The sequence below is a fragment of the Pangasianodon hypophthalmus genome, chromosome 23, assembly GCF_027358585.1.
Source record: "Pangasianodon hypophthalmus isolate fPanHyp1 chromosome 23, fPanHyp1.pri, whole genome shotgun sequence".
Classification (NCBI taxonomy): domain Eukaryota; kingdom Metazoa; phylum Chordata; class Actinopteri; order Siluriformes; family Pangasiidae; genus Pangasianodon; species Pangasianodon hypophthalmus.
This window is the reverse complement of record NC_069732.1, coordinates 14713336-14731301: the sequence shown is the minus strand read 5'-3', so window position 1 is coordinate 14731301 and position 17966 is coordinate 14713336. Positions and strand designations below refer to the sequence as shown.

The 17966-nt window shown below is 38.6% G+C and overlaps 2 protein-coding genes across 4 annotated transcripts; one reads left to right on the top strand and one right to left on the bottom strand.

Moving 5' to 3' along the window:
* Positions 1 to 617: 617 nt before the first annotated feature.
* LOC113535912 (probable thiopurine S-methyltransferase) lies at positions 618 to 7560 on the bottom strand. Of its 3 annotated transcripts, XR_008300817.1 has the most exons (10): positions 7459 to 7560; positions 6312 to 6437; positions 5304 to 5396; positions 5045 to 5177; positions 3318 to 3370; positions 3132 to 3206; positions 2128 to 2213; positions 1979 to 2023; positions 1676 to 1866; positions 618 to 1615 (listed from the first exon to the last, which is right to left on the bottom strand). XR_008300817.1 is itself a non-coding variant. In XM_026929477.3 (9 exons), exons 2-9 carry the CDS (start codon positions 6407 to 6409, stop codon positions 1742 to 1744), a joined length of 708 nt encoding a protein of 235 aa, XP_026785278.2. In that variant the 5' UTR covers positions 6410 to 6437; positions 7459 to 7560; the 3' UTR covers positions 618 to 1741. The 3 variants fall into 3 exon arrangements, 2 of the variants coding, with proteins under 2 accessions (XP_026785278.2, XP_026785279.2); XM_026929477.3 differs by having other exon boundaries at positions 618 to 1866; XM_026929478.3 differs by having other exon boundaries at positions 618 to 1866; positions 7473 to 7560.
* A 430-nt stretch (positions 7561 to 7990) lies between these two features.
* LOC113536216 (protein phosphatase 1 regulatory subunit 36) lies at positions 7991 to 15775 on the top strand. The gene is made up of 11 exons (XM_026930055.3): positions 7991 to 8135; positions 8674 to 8738; positions 8855 to 8941; positions 9584 to 9720; positions 9932 to 10001; positions 10100 to 10198; positions 11529 to 11669; positions 12053 to 12095; positions 12642 to 12850; positions 13007 to 13201; positions 13299 to 15775. Exons 1-11 carry the CDS (start codon positions 8112 to 8114, stop codon positions 13567 to 13569), a joined length of 1341 nt encoding a protein of 446 aa, XP_026785856.3. The 5' UTR covers positions 7991 to 8111; the 3' UTR covers positions 13570 to 15775.
* Positions 15776 to 17966: the final 2191 nt, after the last annotated feature.

The window sequence follows — 17966 nt, the reverse complement described above, 5'->3', positions numbered from 1 at the left end:
TGTGTGAAGGTCGGAGTGGAAGAACTCGAGTGTCCTGCACAGAGCCCTGACCTCAACCCCACTGAACACCTTTGGGATGAACTGGAACACCGGCTGCACCCCAGGCTTCCTCACCTGACATCAATGCCTGATCTCACTAATGCTCTTGTGGCTGAATGAACACAAATCCCCACAGCCACGCTCCAAAATCTAGTGGAAATCCTTCCTAGAAGAGTGGAGCTTATTATAACAGCAACTGAGAATATTAATGCCCTTAGTTCTGGAATGGGATGTTCAGTACTCAGGTGTCCACATACTCTAGTTACACAATCTTTTAGTGTATCTACAACTAAGTGTACCTTAGAAACAAAAATACGTTGTATCCTGGTCAGTGTCGCTGAGTCTATCCTGAGAACACTGGGTGAGATGCAGGAATATATTATGGATGGAACACCAGTTGATTGCAGGGCACCATGCACACACACATTCACACCTAAAGCCATTTAACATAGCCAATCCACCTCCTGGCACATTTTTGGTGTGAGGAAACCGGAGAACGCAGAGTAAACCCACACAAACACTTGGAGAACATGCACAGGAACTCTCTCCACACACACACACACACACCGTAACCCGAATGTAGTATATATGATTTATTTAAAATAACTTTTCACAGGTGTAGATCAAATGCATAAATGGAAACAACCTAAATCACTTGGGAATTTAGCTTTTTCTTTTGTTACCGTGAGCACTTGAACAAGGCAATGTGGAAAAAATAAGATTTTTTCTTTGAATACCTGCTGGACAAGCTAGTGGTTAGTGTATTGATGTTGACATGCATACAGGAGATTAAAAAAAAAAAAACAGAAGCAAACAGCAGCCATTTGATTTGTTACTTTTTCTGTCATCTGTTTTTTTTTTTTTTTACTGTCTTCTCTGGAGTGCTGCAGCACACACACTAGCAGGTAATCGAACCATCTATGGGAAAACATAATCACTGTTGTGTTGGAGCAGGTGGTGTGGGTTAAAGGGTTCCTGTGATTTTCTTTAAAGATAAAAACCCAGCCAGATGTGCAAAGAATAAAAATGTCTCGCCAGGCTGCGTTACAGTGTGTTCTTCCTCAGGATCAGGCTTTGTGCATGGAAATCTTTTAACGCTGCCTTCTGATACTATGATAACGTCATTAATGAGTTAGGTCTGATAGAATAATTAAGGGATCATTCCGTGGTTTCGCTGTAATCATTTCAGGTATCTGTTGCTCTCTAATGAGGTTCATTCTGCTAATGAGGTTCATTTTTCAACTGCTGTTCTGTGATCATGAGGTAATGTCACCTTTTGGAAAATATGCAATAATGATTTTGACATTAAAGGTCTTCTAAATTTTAAGGCTAATTTTTAGATGTGCAATACTGTCATGATGATTGACATATTTAAATATAATTTTCAGTATTACAAGGAATACAAAGGTGTATTATTGAGATTTAGTCACTTCCACTGATTCTTGTGAAGAAAATAGAGCATTTTTTAAATGTTTGCTATTTTGATTACCCCAATAATCCCCAGGCTGCCTCAGCACTCTTCTGTCTTGAGTATAGGGAAATATAGTGTGTGTATCTATCTATCTATCTATCTATCTATCTATCTATCTATCTATCTATCTATCTATCTATCTATCTATCTATCTATCTATCTATCCAAACTCTTTACTAAATTTACAAGATATTTTCTTTCACTAAAACATCATTCCTAAAAGTCTGTTAGTTAGTTCAAGTTGGTTTTTGGACTCAGCAGGTACACCTTCTCTAGAAGCGAGTCTATTCCCCATGCTTTATATCTTTCTCCAAAGGCATCTCTAGTCTGCACCAGCTCAATGTCACAAGCATCACCTGTTAAAACACATGCACACACATACACATACACTCATATATATGTATATATAATTTTACTTTAAAAATTTTCCTTTGCATTAGAAGCAGCACATCATTGAGGTAAACTCACCATATAAACTTTTCACAGCTTCTTCAGGCACAAAAAATGGTGGCCCTGTTGTGTGGAAAAACCATATGAGCAAATAGAAATACTAATACACATTCTCACCAGTCTCTAAAGCAGATGTCCAAAACAGCATAAGTCAACTTTACTGTTACCTTCGTAAAATTCAGGGTTGTATTCCAGTGTGTCCAGTAAATACCTGCAGTCTTTGTCCATCAAGGACATGATGAGAGTGGCATACCTTCAGGACACAAATAAAGAATATTATAGTCATCAACAATACTTTTAAATTTTATGGCACAACAATTTTCCTCATTCTTATATTATTCTACTATATTCCTATATTCTAACTATTTATACCACAGCAGTGTGGAATTCTTGAATAGGATTGGTCTGAAGGTGTTGATTAATTTTCTGTAACAGTACAGCTCTGTGAGTAGTGCCAGCTGTAAGGTTTATACGAATGTCCTTGCGCTAATACAGTAACGTTTCTATAGTAACAACTTACACTGGGACTTGTATGAGACAGTTTTAAAAATGTGTATCATCTTTGATATGGTGAAGCTGTCTGTGTTGAGATAGTCATGTACCATTTTGAGAAAGACTCTCCATTGTCAGTGCTTTGTAATAATCAGAGGTAAAGCAGTTCCTTGAGGTTTTCTAACAAGGGAAAGTCTTCTGGACAGAGGGAATTGCACTTTCTGGTTTCTTGCTAACATGACAAGTTGCATTTTTATGTCTTATTAACTTCAAGACAGAGCAAAAAACAAAAGAGAGGTTGGTGAAGGAATGACTGTTTATAGCATATATGTTAAAACATAGGTGGATGTTCTACAACATTAAACATAACTACAAATGAATGAAAAGTATGTGTTGTTCTTTAATCAATGCAAATTTAAATCAATGTCAAATTGTTGTGGTATAAGAGGAATAAAACACTTCAGGACATGCTGTTATTGGAAAATAATCAACTTCATGTTGGCAACAGTAACTCCACATCATGCTGGGCCGCATCACACCACCCTGTTGTTACTTTCCTATAACAACCATTGTGGACCATTGTGTTTTATTCCTTACTTAATGACTTCCCATAATAACCTGCAAAAGTTTTGAATGATGCATTTGTTTAGTGCAAATTCTGACAAATCCAGCGACTTACTTTTGCCTGTCACATGGGTTTATGGCAACCAGTGAACCCCTGTCCCAAATCCCTCCAAAGTGACCCTCTATAGCACTACAAAAGCAGAGAGAGAGAGAGAGAGGGGGAAGGAGGGAGAGACTCAGAGTCCACATTATTTTTCTCAGGCATGCTTCATGATCTAAAACTGTTAGGTACAACTCATACCTGGAGAACTTGTATAAATCGCACTGATAGAGGGAGATCTTTGCATCAGAACTCTGGGAACAGAGAAAGTACACTGGCTGAGTGAACACGACTCTGATGACTACAACAAATGTGAGAAATCAAATGATTATATGTTTTTTGAGCTTATCATAGATATCATCAATACCAATTGAAACCTGAGGATTGATAAAAAAAAAAATGAACAATTACATAGAGAACATGTTACCAACTAGTAATAATGCACTAATTAACTGTATATTGTCTAATTGTCCAGCTAACACAGGAATCATTACCTGTGCTTTTTGTAATTCATTTCTGTAATTCATCTTCCATCTCTAATTACTGCCTCTTTCTCAAGTATTATGTAAATACATATGCATATCTCTTTATTTATACAGCTGTATATAGAGTAAATAATGCATGAATCTTTACATACATCTTCTGTTCCAGATTCATACACATTATTATTTTTAATTTTTTATTGTTAAGTCTTACTATTTAAATGTTTTCTGTTCTCATGTCAGATATGTATGCATGCATGTATGTATGCATGTATGTACCAAGAGCACCTTAAAAAAACCCACAACAAATTCCTTGTGTGTCTATGCACACACTTGGCGAATAAAGCTAATTCTGATTCTGATTCTGATAATACACTAATTGAAACTGTGCAGTCACGAGTTGCAGCACTAAGCATGAGCATTCGAGTATTACACAATTATACAGTAACAGTAAGCGATCCATCTCCCAGCAGCTCTTTATTTATACCTATTCATTATTTCGGCTTTTTAAAATCTTAGGCCCTATACTGTAGACTGGTTTTGGAGTTTATAAACAATGCCTGAAAAAATGTCAGATGATGCTTTCTGTACACTTCTTCAAAATCAGCTGCACATACAGTCTATAATTATCTTCTTGCTTAAGGATAATCAGTGTCGGCAGACAGAGCAAGACAGTACAAATGCTTCAGCTACACTGACATTGTCACTGTATTAATAATAAATGGCCACTATGTGTACTAGCTGCAAAGATATTTTTATACACAGTAGACGGCATCTGTACAGCATCTTGGACTTGTTCTTTATCCATATTTTTTAAGCCATCATTAAAAAAGTATTTATCAGTATTGTATAATGTTCTTCTGATCTGCCTTTTGGAAGTTCGCACAGACAGGAACATTTTTAGATAAGCTGCTATTCACTTGTACATTACAATTTTTTTTTTTTATTTGTAAAAGTGGCCAAACTGTGTCAGGACTTCATCTTGAGATTCGGCCACAACTCTTAAAGAGAAATGGTCAAGGTTTCACTAGGTCACACAAGGTCATCTTTTTTCCATTTTTCAAGCTTCTCAGTTGTTTATCTGGGAGAGTGTCACAGGACCCTATCTGGTTGGAAGACTAACAGGAAGACATAACTTTCCCCAAGTAAGAATAGTTTTGTCTTATCAGGTTTTCAGTTATCAGATTCCTGAAAGGAGCCAATCCAGTTTCTACATATCAGTTTTGCGTCAATCCTGTGAAGAGCGCTGGGCCTTGCTGCGACGTCATCTTAGGTAATATTTAATAATTAATACTGCAGTTTTGGTTTGCCAAAATAAAGACCACTGATTATTTTTAATCTGAGATCTCCCTTCCAAGTGAGCTGTTTTGCCTATTTCTAATAAGTTCTAATAAGTGGTAAAATAAATGAGATGAATGGGAAAACTATAAAAGGATTGCACTATACCTTGAACACCTTTGCTTCAGGTATAGCCGGCACTGGCTCTTCTTTGTACTCTAGGCTGTGTTCTTCAAAAAACTGCTTTATCGCTTTCTCAGAAATCTCAACCCCAACAATCACATGACCCATGTCAGCCAGCCTGAGACAAACAAAATACAATGCATGAATAACTCTGAGACATAATAGCTTAGTTGTTTGTCTAACAACAGGCACATTCTGTACCACCCTACTATAATTGTAAACATATGAAAAATCGACCACCTACCATTTCATGTCTACGGCCTTACCACAGAGAGGGAAGAAAACCCGAACCTGCTGTCGTCCACACAAGACTTTGTCTAGATTATCCTTTAGCATTCTGAAGATAGAAGACAAGGGGAATCACATGCATGTAAGAGAAGTAAATACAGATTATTCATGCCCATGCATGCCATGCATATACCCTCTACAGATGAAAAAATGTCTCCACGTAGCCACAAAGGTTTCAGATTGTGTGAAAGCTCTTACCATCAAAATACAGCAAAGCAAAACATTTTACAAGATAGAGGAAATATTACTTTATCTGAAGAGATGCAAATGATTCATTATATGGCCAAAAGTTTGTTGATACCTAACCATCACACCCATATATGGGCTTTTACTAAACTGTAGAATGTCTTTGTATGTTGTAGCTTTAAAACTTCCCTTCACTGGAACTAAGATGCCCAAATCTGTTCCAGCTTGACAATGCCTCTGTGCACAAAGCGAGGTCCATGAAGACATAGTTTGAGAAGGTTGGAGTGGAAGAACTCGAGTGTCCTGCACAGAGCCCTGACCTCAACCCCACTGAACACCTTTAGGATGAACTGGAACACCGACTGCACCCCAGACCTCCTCACCTACTGTAACATCAGCGCCTGATCTCACTAATACTCTTGTAGCTGAATGAACACAAATCCCTACAGCCACGCTCCAAAATCTAGTGGAAAGCCTTCCCAGAAGAGTGGAGCTTATTATAACAGCAAAGGGGGACTAAATCTGGACTGGGATGTTCAACAAGCATATATGGGTGTTATAGCCACGTGTCCACAAACCTTTAGCCATATAGTGTACATAGGCGTACACATCTGACCATCCAATAGATGCATTTCAGACAGCCCTATTCTGCATCTCAGTGGACTACTGAACCCTCTTGAGCCACTCGCTCAGCCACAGACCCCTAACCCCCCTGCCCCCTGACAATGTCTACATGGAATGGTAGACAGAATGATTAGATAGTAAAAGTGCCACTTGCTGGTGAATGTGAGGTTGGTGGAAGCCAATCCTTCCTTCCTGCCATTTATCCTCCCATTCACTTAGTGCCATCACTCTGTCTATCTGAGCTGCCATCATCTTCAACCTGGCACTTCAGTACAGTAGTCTGGAAATGAAGACAAGCAGTTAGTCAGTGTACACACTGTAAAAAATGTACTGTAGATTCTACAGTAATTTACTGGCAACCTGGGTTCATCATACACAGTATAAAATAACACATAACCCACTATGTTGATGCATGATATAGCTGAGCTGAAGGGTCTTGCTCAAGGATCCAATCAAGGTAATTTGATGGTAGTGGGATTTGAGCACTTGACCTTCTTATGTGCAACTCAAAGCCATAACCACTGAGCTTCCACAGCTAGCGTCCACTGATTCATTGCAATCTTTTGCGTTAATTCAGTGCTAGAAGTAGTTGAATCAATGCAAGCTAGTTGTGATGACATTGTGCTGTTTTTGTGGTGGCTCAGTGGTTAAGGCATTGCGTCAGTGTTCAGAAGATTGTGCGTTCAAATCTCAGTACTGCCAAGCTGTCATGGTTGGCCAAGACCTTTAACTTTCAACTCATCTGTATCCTGCATCAGCCAAATGAGCATGTATACTAGGTTTTGTGTCATTTTATACAACATTAAGATATTACAGTACTTTACTGCAAATATATTTTACAGTTGTTTACTGTAAATTTTACAGTACTTTACTAGCAACCCATAGTGTCAGTAATTTACTGTAAAATTTACAGCAATTTATTACAGTGCAGGTAAACACTCATCTGTAAAAGATAAGCTTAGATAAAAGTTCAGACACATGGCAGTCTTAAACCATCTGTAACATGTTGTTTTGGGAGTCACGTGGGTTAGAGTTCCTCATGACATTGCAGTAAATAATCAAGTGACACAATCTCTGCTGTCAAAGTGTCACATGCACATTTCCACTCACTATATGAATAAGTGAAACGCATTTATTTTGGAAACAAGTGCACCTACAGTACACCTAATACATATCTGTAACATCGCACAGTAACTCTGTGGTCACATGCTAAATTTTAATTCATGCCAACTGTTAGTTCAGAGCCTTTTAACAGGCGCCATTATGAATTTATTTTCACAGGATTAAAAAAAAATACTTACTGTCTCAGGCTTACCGGATTTTCTGGACTTGGATCCCCGGCAACAGTTCATACAAAAGGTTTTAGTAGAAGAACAGGAAAGGGCGGGATGAATGAGCGGATGCTTTGCAGCTACAGGACCAGCTGCCTGTCTGTCAAAGTTGACTCCGCCCACTTATCTGGAGCAAAGTGTCAAGTGCTGAAATTAAGTGAAAGCGAAAGCGACAATGAATAATAAATATTACAAAAAAAAAAATTAATCGCATTAACATCTCAGAAACAAATTAGGTTTTGTTTTTAATTGTATCTTTTCTTCTTTTTCTTTTTTTCTTTCCTTTTTTCCCACACTTTTTTGTTTAGTTTGTGTGCAGCAGCCTCTAGTGGGCTGTTGTGGTGTAGCAGGTGCTGCTAATATTTTAGAGCGCATAATATACCGTATAATACAGCAACCATAATAATAACAACGTAATAATTAGCGTATAAACAATGAAACAACGCTTTTTCTGTACAAAATAACATGTAGCTGCAGGTTAATGTAGCATCCGGCCAGCCAGGTGATCAGATATGGCAGCTTTCAGGAGCCAGTGTCTGATTGGCTGTTGCTAAGATACGGGCTATCCGCCATCATTGTAAACAGCCTGGCTTGAAGGGGGAGTTTGGTGTAGCTGAAGGGAGATGGCAAAGTTGCAAAAGGAAACGGTGAATATTGAATTTATCCTCAAATTAATAGTGCTTAGGTATTTAAAACTGCAATGATAATTGTTTAAAATAATTTCATTTACTGCATTTCTCTTTGTAGTAGCAACAACCGAGAAAAATACAGGTTTCTTAAAAGTTTTTTTGTATTTCTATGGGAGGACATGGTGGCTTAGTGGTTAGCACTATTGCCTCATACCTCTGGGGTTGGGGGTTTGAATCCTGCCCCTAGGGGGTGTGTGTGTGTGTGTGTGTGTGTGTGTGTGTGTGTGGAGTTTGCATGTTCTCCCTGTGCTTTGGGGGTTTCCTCCAGGTGCTCTGGTTTTCTCCCCCAGTCCAAAGAGAGTTATTGTAGGCTGATTGGCATTTTCAAATTGTCCAGGGTGTGTGTGATTGTGCCCTGTGGATGGTTGGCACCCCATCCAGGGTGTCCCCTGCCCTGTCCCCTGCCCTGTCCCCTGGGATAGGCTCCAGCCTCCCCGCAACCCTGTGTAGGATAAGCTGAACAGATGGATGTATCTTGTATTTATGTTCTTCACAGGTTAGTATGCCTCCTCCTGGAAAATGGACCTGGAACAGTGAAACACAAACCCTGGAGTTCACTTGGTAAACTGACTTTCACATTCTGATTTTGTCAGAATATAATATAATCTATAATTAAACAATTAGACAATCACATGTATTTTATGAAACTAGAGACTGACTATTGGTTGTTTTAACAGTTTCAACATCTCTGCTGGGATTAAAAAGAAGAGAAAAGCCTCAAAAACACCTTCAAACCAAGAGCTTGTTAGGGAACATCTAGTAAAGTAAATATTTTTTTCTCTCTATTAATGCTGAACCATTAAGACTAATTTTTCATCCATACATGATGTTCTGATATGTTAAACATGTTTTCTTTCACCTAACAACATAACATCTAGTTGAACTCAAATCAAGGGACGATTTAAGCAATTTTTCATCTTCTTTCTAATTCAAAATGACCATTTCAAACCAGGAGGCATGGTGGCACAATTGCTGTCTCACAGCTCCAGGGTCCCTGGTTTGTGAACATGTGTGTGTGTGTGTGTGTGTGTGTGTGTGTGTGTGTGTGTGTGTGTGTGGTGCCTTAAGATGGAATGGCATGCCATCCAGGGAGTATTCCTGTCTTTCACCCAGTGTTCCTGGGATAGTCTCCAGATCCACCACAGCCTTGAAAGCAGTTACTTAAGATGACTGAATAAAATTCTAACCAGCATCTAATTATACAATTAGCAAATATTTAAGGGTATGCATTCAAATAGGATTCTGCAAAAGAACGTCTCAAAGGTGTTGTGGTATGATATTTACACAACTGCTTTACACATTCTTAGCCTAATTGTGGGTTTAATAGTGATAGTATTATTTCTGTGCTGCATCAAGACTGCATCAAGACTGCATCAAACTAACTGTAATTCATTGGATTTTTGAAGAATTTCACAATGCAAGTCTTCAGCCAAAGGAGGGAGCTCTGGTCTGAGGAAGAGTGTGGGACTTGCTGAGCTGAACGCCTACAAGACTGCTGCAGAAGGCTCACAGAGGCAGTCGATCACCATTGAGGATATAAAACGTAACTGATATTACACACCAAAGGTGTCTTGTCCTTGTGTAGCTAATTATGTTGATCATTTTGATTTATGAAGTTGACAGTAATCCTTATAACAATCTCTGTTACACTCAACACTGATGCAATGCAGACAGATTCATAATTCAACTTGCATCTATACAAAAAATATGAAGTTGGCAAACTCTATATATTACACAATTTCTATATATTACAGAAGTGGCAGTCTCGTTAATGCAGGAGAATGAAGCACTGCCCATTCCACTTTACTTTTTGACTGTGATTAAGTAAGTCATTCTACTTCTTATTAACTAGAAACCATGATCGTGATTACGGTCATATTAATATAGCAGCTGTATTGATAATGAAATTGTTTTGAGTGCAGGAGTAAGGAGCTGGATGAGTTTCTGGCTGGTCTTTTGCTGTACCTGCACTGCCTCTGGCAGAGGAAGGCTCTGGAGGAGAAGTCCAAGCCCCTCATGGTGTGAGTCTAAAGTTAGGGATTAAATGGGTTTGAAAGGGATTATAAATAATCTCAGGATTGTACTTGACTTGTGTTGTATTTAATAAGTGAGAATGTGAAATGTGTAGTGGCATACTTTAAAGTACTGATAACATAATATACCAGAGTGCTGTTGTATTATAGTTAATTTAAAAATTATGTTGTTATGAAACAAAGTAAAATGTATAATCATTGATATGGTGACAGTTTCTGTAAGGAGACGTTTATTTAACAGTTATGGAAGGAGTCTCGGATATCAGGGCTTTGTAATGGTAAGTTTTCCGGACACCACTTTCCAGTTTGGTAACATGAGAAGCTGTGTTTTTTGTCTTATTAACTTCATGACAGAAAAAAAGAGAGGCTGGTGAGGGAATAGCTATAACATAAATGAGAACAGAGACTAACTTGTGAATATAAAAGGTTAAAAAGTGTGAAGTCCCATTATACCATTGCTGTGGTATAATAAGAATAAACTTTGGGATGTGCTGTTCTTGGAAAATAATCAACTTCAGAGTGTTAACAGTAATTCCATTTCATGTCTGGCTTCATCACACCCCCATCCTTCATATAACAGGATGCCCCGCCGTGTTCCGTGTTATTCCTTAGTTACTTTTATTGAAGGAATTCCTATCTAATAAATTTAGATATACACATTGTTACACTATATGGCCAAACGTTTGTGGAGACCTGACCATTACACCCATATGTGGTTCTTCCACAAACTGTTGTCACAAAGTCTAGAATGTCTTTATATGCTGTAGCATTACAATTTCCCTTCACTGGAACTAAGAACGCGAACTTTTCCGGCACGACAATGCCCATGTGCACAAAGCGAGCTCCATGAAGACATGGTTTGCCATGGTTGGTTTGGGAAGAACTAGAGTGTCACACACAGATTCCTGACCTCAACCCTACTGACCTCATCACCTTTGGGATGAACTGGAACGCCAACTGCACCCCAGACCTCCTCGTCCAACATCAGTGCCTGACCTCACTAACGCTCTTGTAGCTGAATGAACACAAATCCCCACAGCCGCACTCCAAAATCTAGTGGAAAGCCTTCCTAGAAGACTGGAGGTTATTACAACAGCAAAGGAGGAACTAAATCTGGAATGGCATATTCACAAAGCACATATGAGTCTGATGGTCAGGTGTCCACATACTTTTGGTCATTGTATGTATAGATATTGAAAGAGTAAGAACTGCTAGCAACTAGCAACAGCAGTGCTTACACTAACCTGACCCACTGAACTAGTCATGGCTAATTGTAAATCTGGATTAGCATAATCCTGTTTTCTTTTGGTTGTTTCAGGGAGCAGAGTATGACAGAGCAGCAGATGAAAGCAGAAGCAAGCATTAAACTGGAGCTGGCCAAGAAGCACCTGGCCATCTGTTACTCCAGTCTGGTGCTGGGGCAGGGTCTCTCCCAACAGCACCACATGGCCTGTGGCAGGTCAGTGGCAAGTCGCCAACCATGAGTAATTTGGCCTTTCATTGTCACTTAAAGATACACTCAGACACTAATTCACAGTAGATTGCCACACTGCTGCTCATTTTAGAAGTAGGCCAGATCTGAATAATTGCAAGTTGTAGAAACCTAGGATGAATAATGCTCTTTTGTGAAAACAAAACATGGACTTACAGGACATCATCGGTACTGGAGAGTTTCTGCTGCATGATGTATGACTAATATGTTATCTATGACAACCTGAATAGATATGAATAAATATGTCCCAATTTAAAAATAAATAACTGCAGTGCCATTCTGCTGTCCTTATGTGTGGTGCTTAATCATTGAGTTAGAGTTTTATAACAAATTATGATTTATGTCCACAGGAGCAGGGTGTCGTCCACTTACAGAGACAGGCATCTGTATGAGGTTGGTGAAACAAAGAACAAAGAAAAGCATCTAATCATTGAGCTTTTCTGTAAGGAGACATTTATTTACTTTTATGTAAGACTCCAGTCTGAAGCTGCTCCTTTAAGTTTTCCTTTAAGTTTTCCACAAAGGGAGAGTCTTTAAAACGGAGGGCTTTGCAATTTTCAGCATCTCAGCAACAAGCTGCATTTATTATGTCTTATTAACTTCAAGAGAAATTGAAGGAACAATTAAACATGGCAATAAATGGATAAAAAAATATGATATCACTTTGGGGTAGCATCATATCACCCTGTTGTTGATTATTTTCCTATATTAGCACATCATGTTGTGTTTTATTCCTCACCAATCACACTTCATAGCCGTACTCACTGTACCATTTTTTTTTACTGTCTATTTTAATATATGTAAAATAAATGTTTTACAGTTTAACAATCATTCATTCCTCTCCTGCCTTCAGCAACCAGGTTTTTAAGCAAATAGGGGTAATTGAAGCTTGAAGCCAGATTTCAATAAATGTCTGTCTGCTTTGCCTGTATATGCCAGTGTCTGTACAGCTTCTTCTGCTATGTGGCATGGGTCACCTTTGGAAGGCAGGATCTAAAGGGCATTCAGACTGAAATTGGTCGCTTGCTACGTCCTGACACATTCAATCCTGCCCTGAGGGCTCAAAGCAATGGACCAGAGGAAGAAGAGGAGGAGCAAGAGATCACCCAGAAAGAGAGTCAGAGACCCGAGACCATCCCAAGCATCAGGTCTGTGTCTCACCTTGTACCTGAGTATTGTAACTACTCTATAATGTCACATTTTGTGGTTTAAATGAAATTGTCCCTATCTCTAGAGCACAGTTGGTGAGTAAAAATGAGAACCATTTTATAACTTAAAATGATCTGATCTGATCTTTGATACAGGAAGTCTCGGCACAGGCCGGGCCTAATCTCTATGTTGACCCGGTGCTCTCCTGTCATGATGTCCATCCTGCCTTCCACACAAGACAAAACATCTCATTTCTTCCAGAGCTCCAGCCTCCACAAGCAGCAGCCAGATAAGCTCATAGACACAGATGTTCTCATGGAGGAGCTCAGCCAACAGCTGGCATCGTGCAGGTGACAAAGGACTTACTCTAGCTGTAATATTTGTAGCTATATTCGTTAATTGCTCCTGTCCATTTTAACGTCTCTGTTTCCTCTGTCGGGTTCTTAGCTTTGGTATACTGGGAAAACCTCTGAGCCAGTTGAGACACACCACACCGATGCCCCATGGAGCCAAGAAGGAGGATGAAGAGGCGGACGATGAAGACCATGTTGACGATGGTGAAAACGATAATCCGCTAACAAATAATAGAGGTAGGAAGACAACCTTTATGCATCAGAGATCCTCCACAACAACAGCAGAGAAACGCAGCAGCTTGAGCCGGGCTCACACTGTGACCTCGAGAGCCACCACAGAGGCACCGCTGTCAGATACGGAATGAACTTCACTTCTGTGTGTGTGTGCATGTGTATGTTGTAGGCGTGTAATGCAATGCCATTATCTGTATCTGTTTAGTGCTCCAAAAATTAATATCTGTATTTGTATTCAGACAAGTGGGTGTAGTCTGTACCAGAAAGGTTTTTTTTTTATGTTAATTAGAAACACTGATAAACACTGAAATACAAAGCTGCTGTAAAAAAGAAGGCATATTTACCCACAAATTATAGCATTATTTTCTGCAAATAGCAATTTGCAAATGATCACTTTATTCAGCTCCTGAACCAGACGCTCTGTGGAACGTTCTTCTGTCTAATGTGACTAAATAAGCAAGCGAACTATTTTTCAAAACACCAAAACACCTTTCCCAAATCAACAATCTGTTTGACAACATTTGACAACAATAGCCATCTAATAACATTTTATCAAGTTTACTTTAGTTTTTCATACATTCCAGAAAGACCAGAAAAGTTTGCCGGACACACTTTCAGAATCTGTTATAAAACTGGGACACAAGCTGTGAGACAAAAGCAGCATTTCATTACAATTCTCATATGATTTTCTGAGAACAGTTTCTTTTAATTGAAAAGACGATCATTTAAGAATGACAAAAAATATACACAAGTTTTACAATATTAAAAAAAATAATTAAATGATTACCTTGCGCACTCTGCGTGAGCTATATGGAGCAATGGCTCAATATATGAACGCATATTTCTTTTGTTTGGACAGAAATATGGTAGAAATGTGGGTTTATTTTGGAGCTCAGTAAGACAGTCAAGTTAAATCCAAATAGTTCATCTCCCATTGTATTTATCATGCTCTTTTTTACGTTCTGTGAGCAGGGTTGCCAGCTTCTGTGTATAATGTCCACGTATTGCAGAGATATACTGCATTTCAGAAATGCGCACCACTATTAACTTTTTTAAAAAAGAAAAAATATATATGTTCCTTTCCCTAAGCTCGAACATTTTGGGATAGTTTCAAGTCTTTTTGTGTGATTTTTGAGCTATAGTTGTGGTGGGAATTTTGTCGAAACCTGGAAAACCTTCCCACAAGCATCTGCAAGACTGTTCTTTAAAGCTCAGAATTAAACCTTGTGCATTTTTTTTTGTTTTGTCCAGTGGGATTCCACAATTCCAGCAAACTTTCTAAAAAAAAAAAAACTATATTCACCTATTTTTTGTATCTGTATTCATATTCTTTTAGGATGCATTATCCAAATGCAGACAGTGTACTTGTATTCGATTACACCCCTAGTATATTGAGACCACGTATTTGATTAAGATTCTGCCATTTTTTTCCCTTATCATTTAATATTTTTATTGGTATGGCATGTTTTATATCATCCTGTTTGCATTTTATAACAGAAAGTCCCTAAAAACTCTATGATGAATCAGTATTATACAGTAGTAGTAAATCCATCATCATATACACTTATATATTATATGAAATAAAACGTCTTATGTCCTTTAAGTGCCAATTTGTTATTACACATGACATTCTAAATTCACTTCTTTATTTCATCGTCGGCAGTCCATATGGCGTAGTTAATGTTTGTGTGCTGAAACTTATAGAGCCTAACTAATGAGCATAGCAGAAGCAGCTTTGCTATCTCGCTAAATGAATGGGTAATCTGGGCCTTTGTGGTGAGTAATCTGGGTCTGTATAGGTCTGCTGAGGAGAGCAGGGCTGCACAGGGTGTGTGTTTGTATGTGTTGATTTTGTAGGGACAGGATGGCATGGTTTCATTTCTGAGTGTAGAGTCAATCACTTTAAACAGAGTCAATTAGAGTCGATCGCTTTTAAAAATCCAGTGTAATGCAGTTCCTAATTTGTAGTAATTGCAAAACCAGGTGGTTAACATTCTCAGCTGGGTTGTTTTTAATCACATTGTGCTGAAAAATGTCCCTGGGTTGGTTGACATTTGGACTACTTTTGTTGATGGTTTAAATTAGCTTATGGTGTAACTCAGTGTTACAGTATGAACTGATTTATATTTGTACCATATCTACGGTCATCTCCGAAATGAATGAATGTTGTATAAAATTAACATTAAACTAACATTAACATTCATCGATAACACTGATTCAGATTTTCACTCCAAATGAAGAAACTACTAACGTTTTTCTTCTTAGGGAAATCATTCTGATAAGTATTTCTATTTTTCTGCATTACAGTGTTTTCTCTAAAAACATAGCAAAATTATTGACACCCATAAAATGTAAAATAAATGCAAATAAATTGTCATTCTTAGAGAAAATATACATTACAGTAAGAAGCTGTAATTGCTATTTTGTTGTTTGTTTTGATAAAAGGCACACATGTAAAATCCTGTTGTCTGTTATACTGGGACAACCAGTGTGTGGGAGGGATGGCATGCTCTCTTCAATCACATCAACACTAACCAATCATGGGCTTCTGTGAGGAGAGTTAGCATTTTCCTCCGAGTGTGTTACACTACAGCATGAGCAGCAGTTTGAGAAGACGTGTCTTGGAGGGAGCATGTGAAGGAAGCCTTGGAGGGAGACGTGTCTTGGAGGGAGCATGTGAAGCCTCCACTTCCCCCTGTTAGGAGCAACCCTATGATAGAGGAGAGCTGAGGGTGGAAATTGGCAGGTGACCAAATTTGGGGAAAATGGGGACAAAAAAAATGTTGCCAGGATGAGAATGCATGGTGCAACTTATAAAATCAACTATATAACAACAAGCTGTTTGGAAAGAAATTGTTCCAAAGAAAATTTTTCTGAGATAAACAAAAAAAATACAGTGCCTGAACTTTCCCAGGCTTTTTTGGTGATACAGTGGAATTGTGTGTTGTGGTCAAATGAGACCAAAGGTTAACTTTATGGCCAAACACACCGTCATCATGGTGGATCATTGATGCTTTGAGGGGTTTTTTTTGCACGTAATGATCCAGGGGCTGTTGTAATGTTTAATTCCACTAAAAACCAAGATAATTATTCCAAGTTCTGCCTCTGCCAGCTTTACAATACTAATTGTACCAGTGCAGAAAATATTCACTACTTTTTGTGTTTAAAAACATTTTATGTTTGAAAATACATTTTCAAACATAAATCATTGCATATGTTATAGGTGGTGCGGTGGCACAACAGATAGCATTGCCACCATGTCACCCTTAGTGCTGTGTTACTCATGTTATATATTAATTTCACTCACCAACCACTTTATTAGGAACATCTGCACACCTGCTCATTCATGTGACAATCATGTGACAGCAGCACAATGTATAAACCCATGCAGAAACAGGTCAAGAGCTGTCTCAAACAAGCTGACAAGAAGGCTACAGTAAGTCAAATAACCACACTTTACAGCCATGGTGAGCTGAAAAGTCAAGAGGACCACATCGGGTTCCACTCCTGTCAGCCAAACACAGGAATCGAAAGCTACAGTTTACACAGGCTCACTGAAACTGGACAGATGAGGACTGCAAAAAAAAAACCAGGTGAAATTTTCAACAAATCTTCAACTGTACAGTTTATACTGATATAATTTATATACAGTAGATATAAAAAAGTCTACACACCCCTGTTAAAAGTGCAGGTTTATGTGAGGTAAACTAAAGGTATCAGATCTTTTTCCACCTTGAATCTGATATAGCAACCAACAAAAATTCAACTGAAAAACAAACAGAAATGTTTTAGGAAAAATGGAACAGAGAAACTTACAATAACCTGGTTGCATAAGTGTGTTCACCCTTTTATAATGGGTCATGTGACTGTGCTCAGAATTAACAAATTACATTCAAACTCATGTTCAAAAGTAATTATCATACAGCTGCAATCAGTGAAGTAATTCTGATTAACCCCAAATAAAGATCAACTGTTTCTGTAGGATTTTCTTGACATCTTCTTGGTTTCAACCAAATGCTGAAGCCATGGTCCACACAGAGCTTACCAAGCATATACAGGATCTCATTGATAGATGTACCATGGAAGACCATGAAGGCCATCATCAACAAGTGGAGAAAATGAGGCAGGACAGTGACATTACCAAGAACAGGACATCCCTCCAAAATAGAAGAAAGGACAAGAAGAGCCTGGTAAGAGACCTACAGCAACATTAATGGAGCTGAATATCTGTCATCAAGTACTGGCCACTCCCTGCATGTGACATCAATCTCTTGTATTCTTTACATGTCTGGGCTATGGGGTAGGGTGGCCAGATGGAAGCCCTTTCTCAAGAAAAGCCTACCTAAATCACCCTAAACCATGTAGAAAAAAGTGGTCTCATCAGACCAAGTTTGTTTGGGCGTAATTCTAAAATATATGTTTGCCACAAACACAAGACAGGTTATCACCCAGAGAACACCAGCGTGAAGCATGGTGGTGGCAGCATCATTCTATGGGGCTGCTTCTCTTTAGCTGGGACTGGGACTCT

Coding starts and splice junctions, on each gene's coding strand:
- LOC113535912 (XM_026929477.3), bottom strand. CDS start 6,409: ATGATGGCAGCTCAGATAGACAGAGTGATGGCACTAAGTGAATGGGAG. Junction 5,178..5,303: donor AAGGCCGTAGACATGAAATG/GTAGGTGGTCGA, acceptor TGTTTGTCTCAG/GCTGGCTGACATGGGTCATG. Junction 3,371..5,044: donor CTGAAGCAAAGGTGTTCAAG/GTATAGTGCAAT, acceptor CTCTGTTCCCAG/AGTTCTGATGCAAAGATCTC.
- LOC113536216 (XM_026930055.3), top strand. CDS start 8,112: ATGGCAAAGTTGCAAAAGGAAACG. Junction 8,136..8,673: donor CAAAGTTGCAAAAGGAAACG/GTGAATATTGAA, acceptor TGTTCTTCACAG/GTTAGTATGCCTCCTCCTGG. Junction 12,096..12,641: donor GAGACAGGCATCTGTATGAG/GTTGGTGAAACA, acceptor TGTATATGCCAG/TGTCTGTACAGCTTCTTCTG.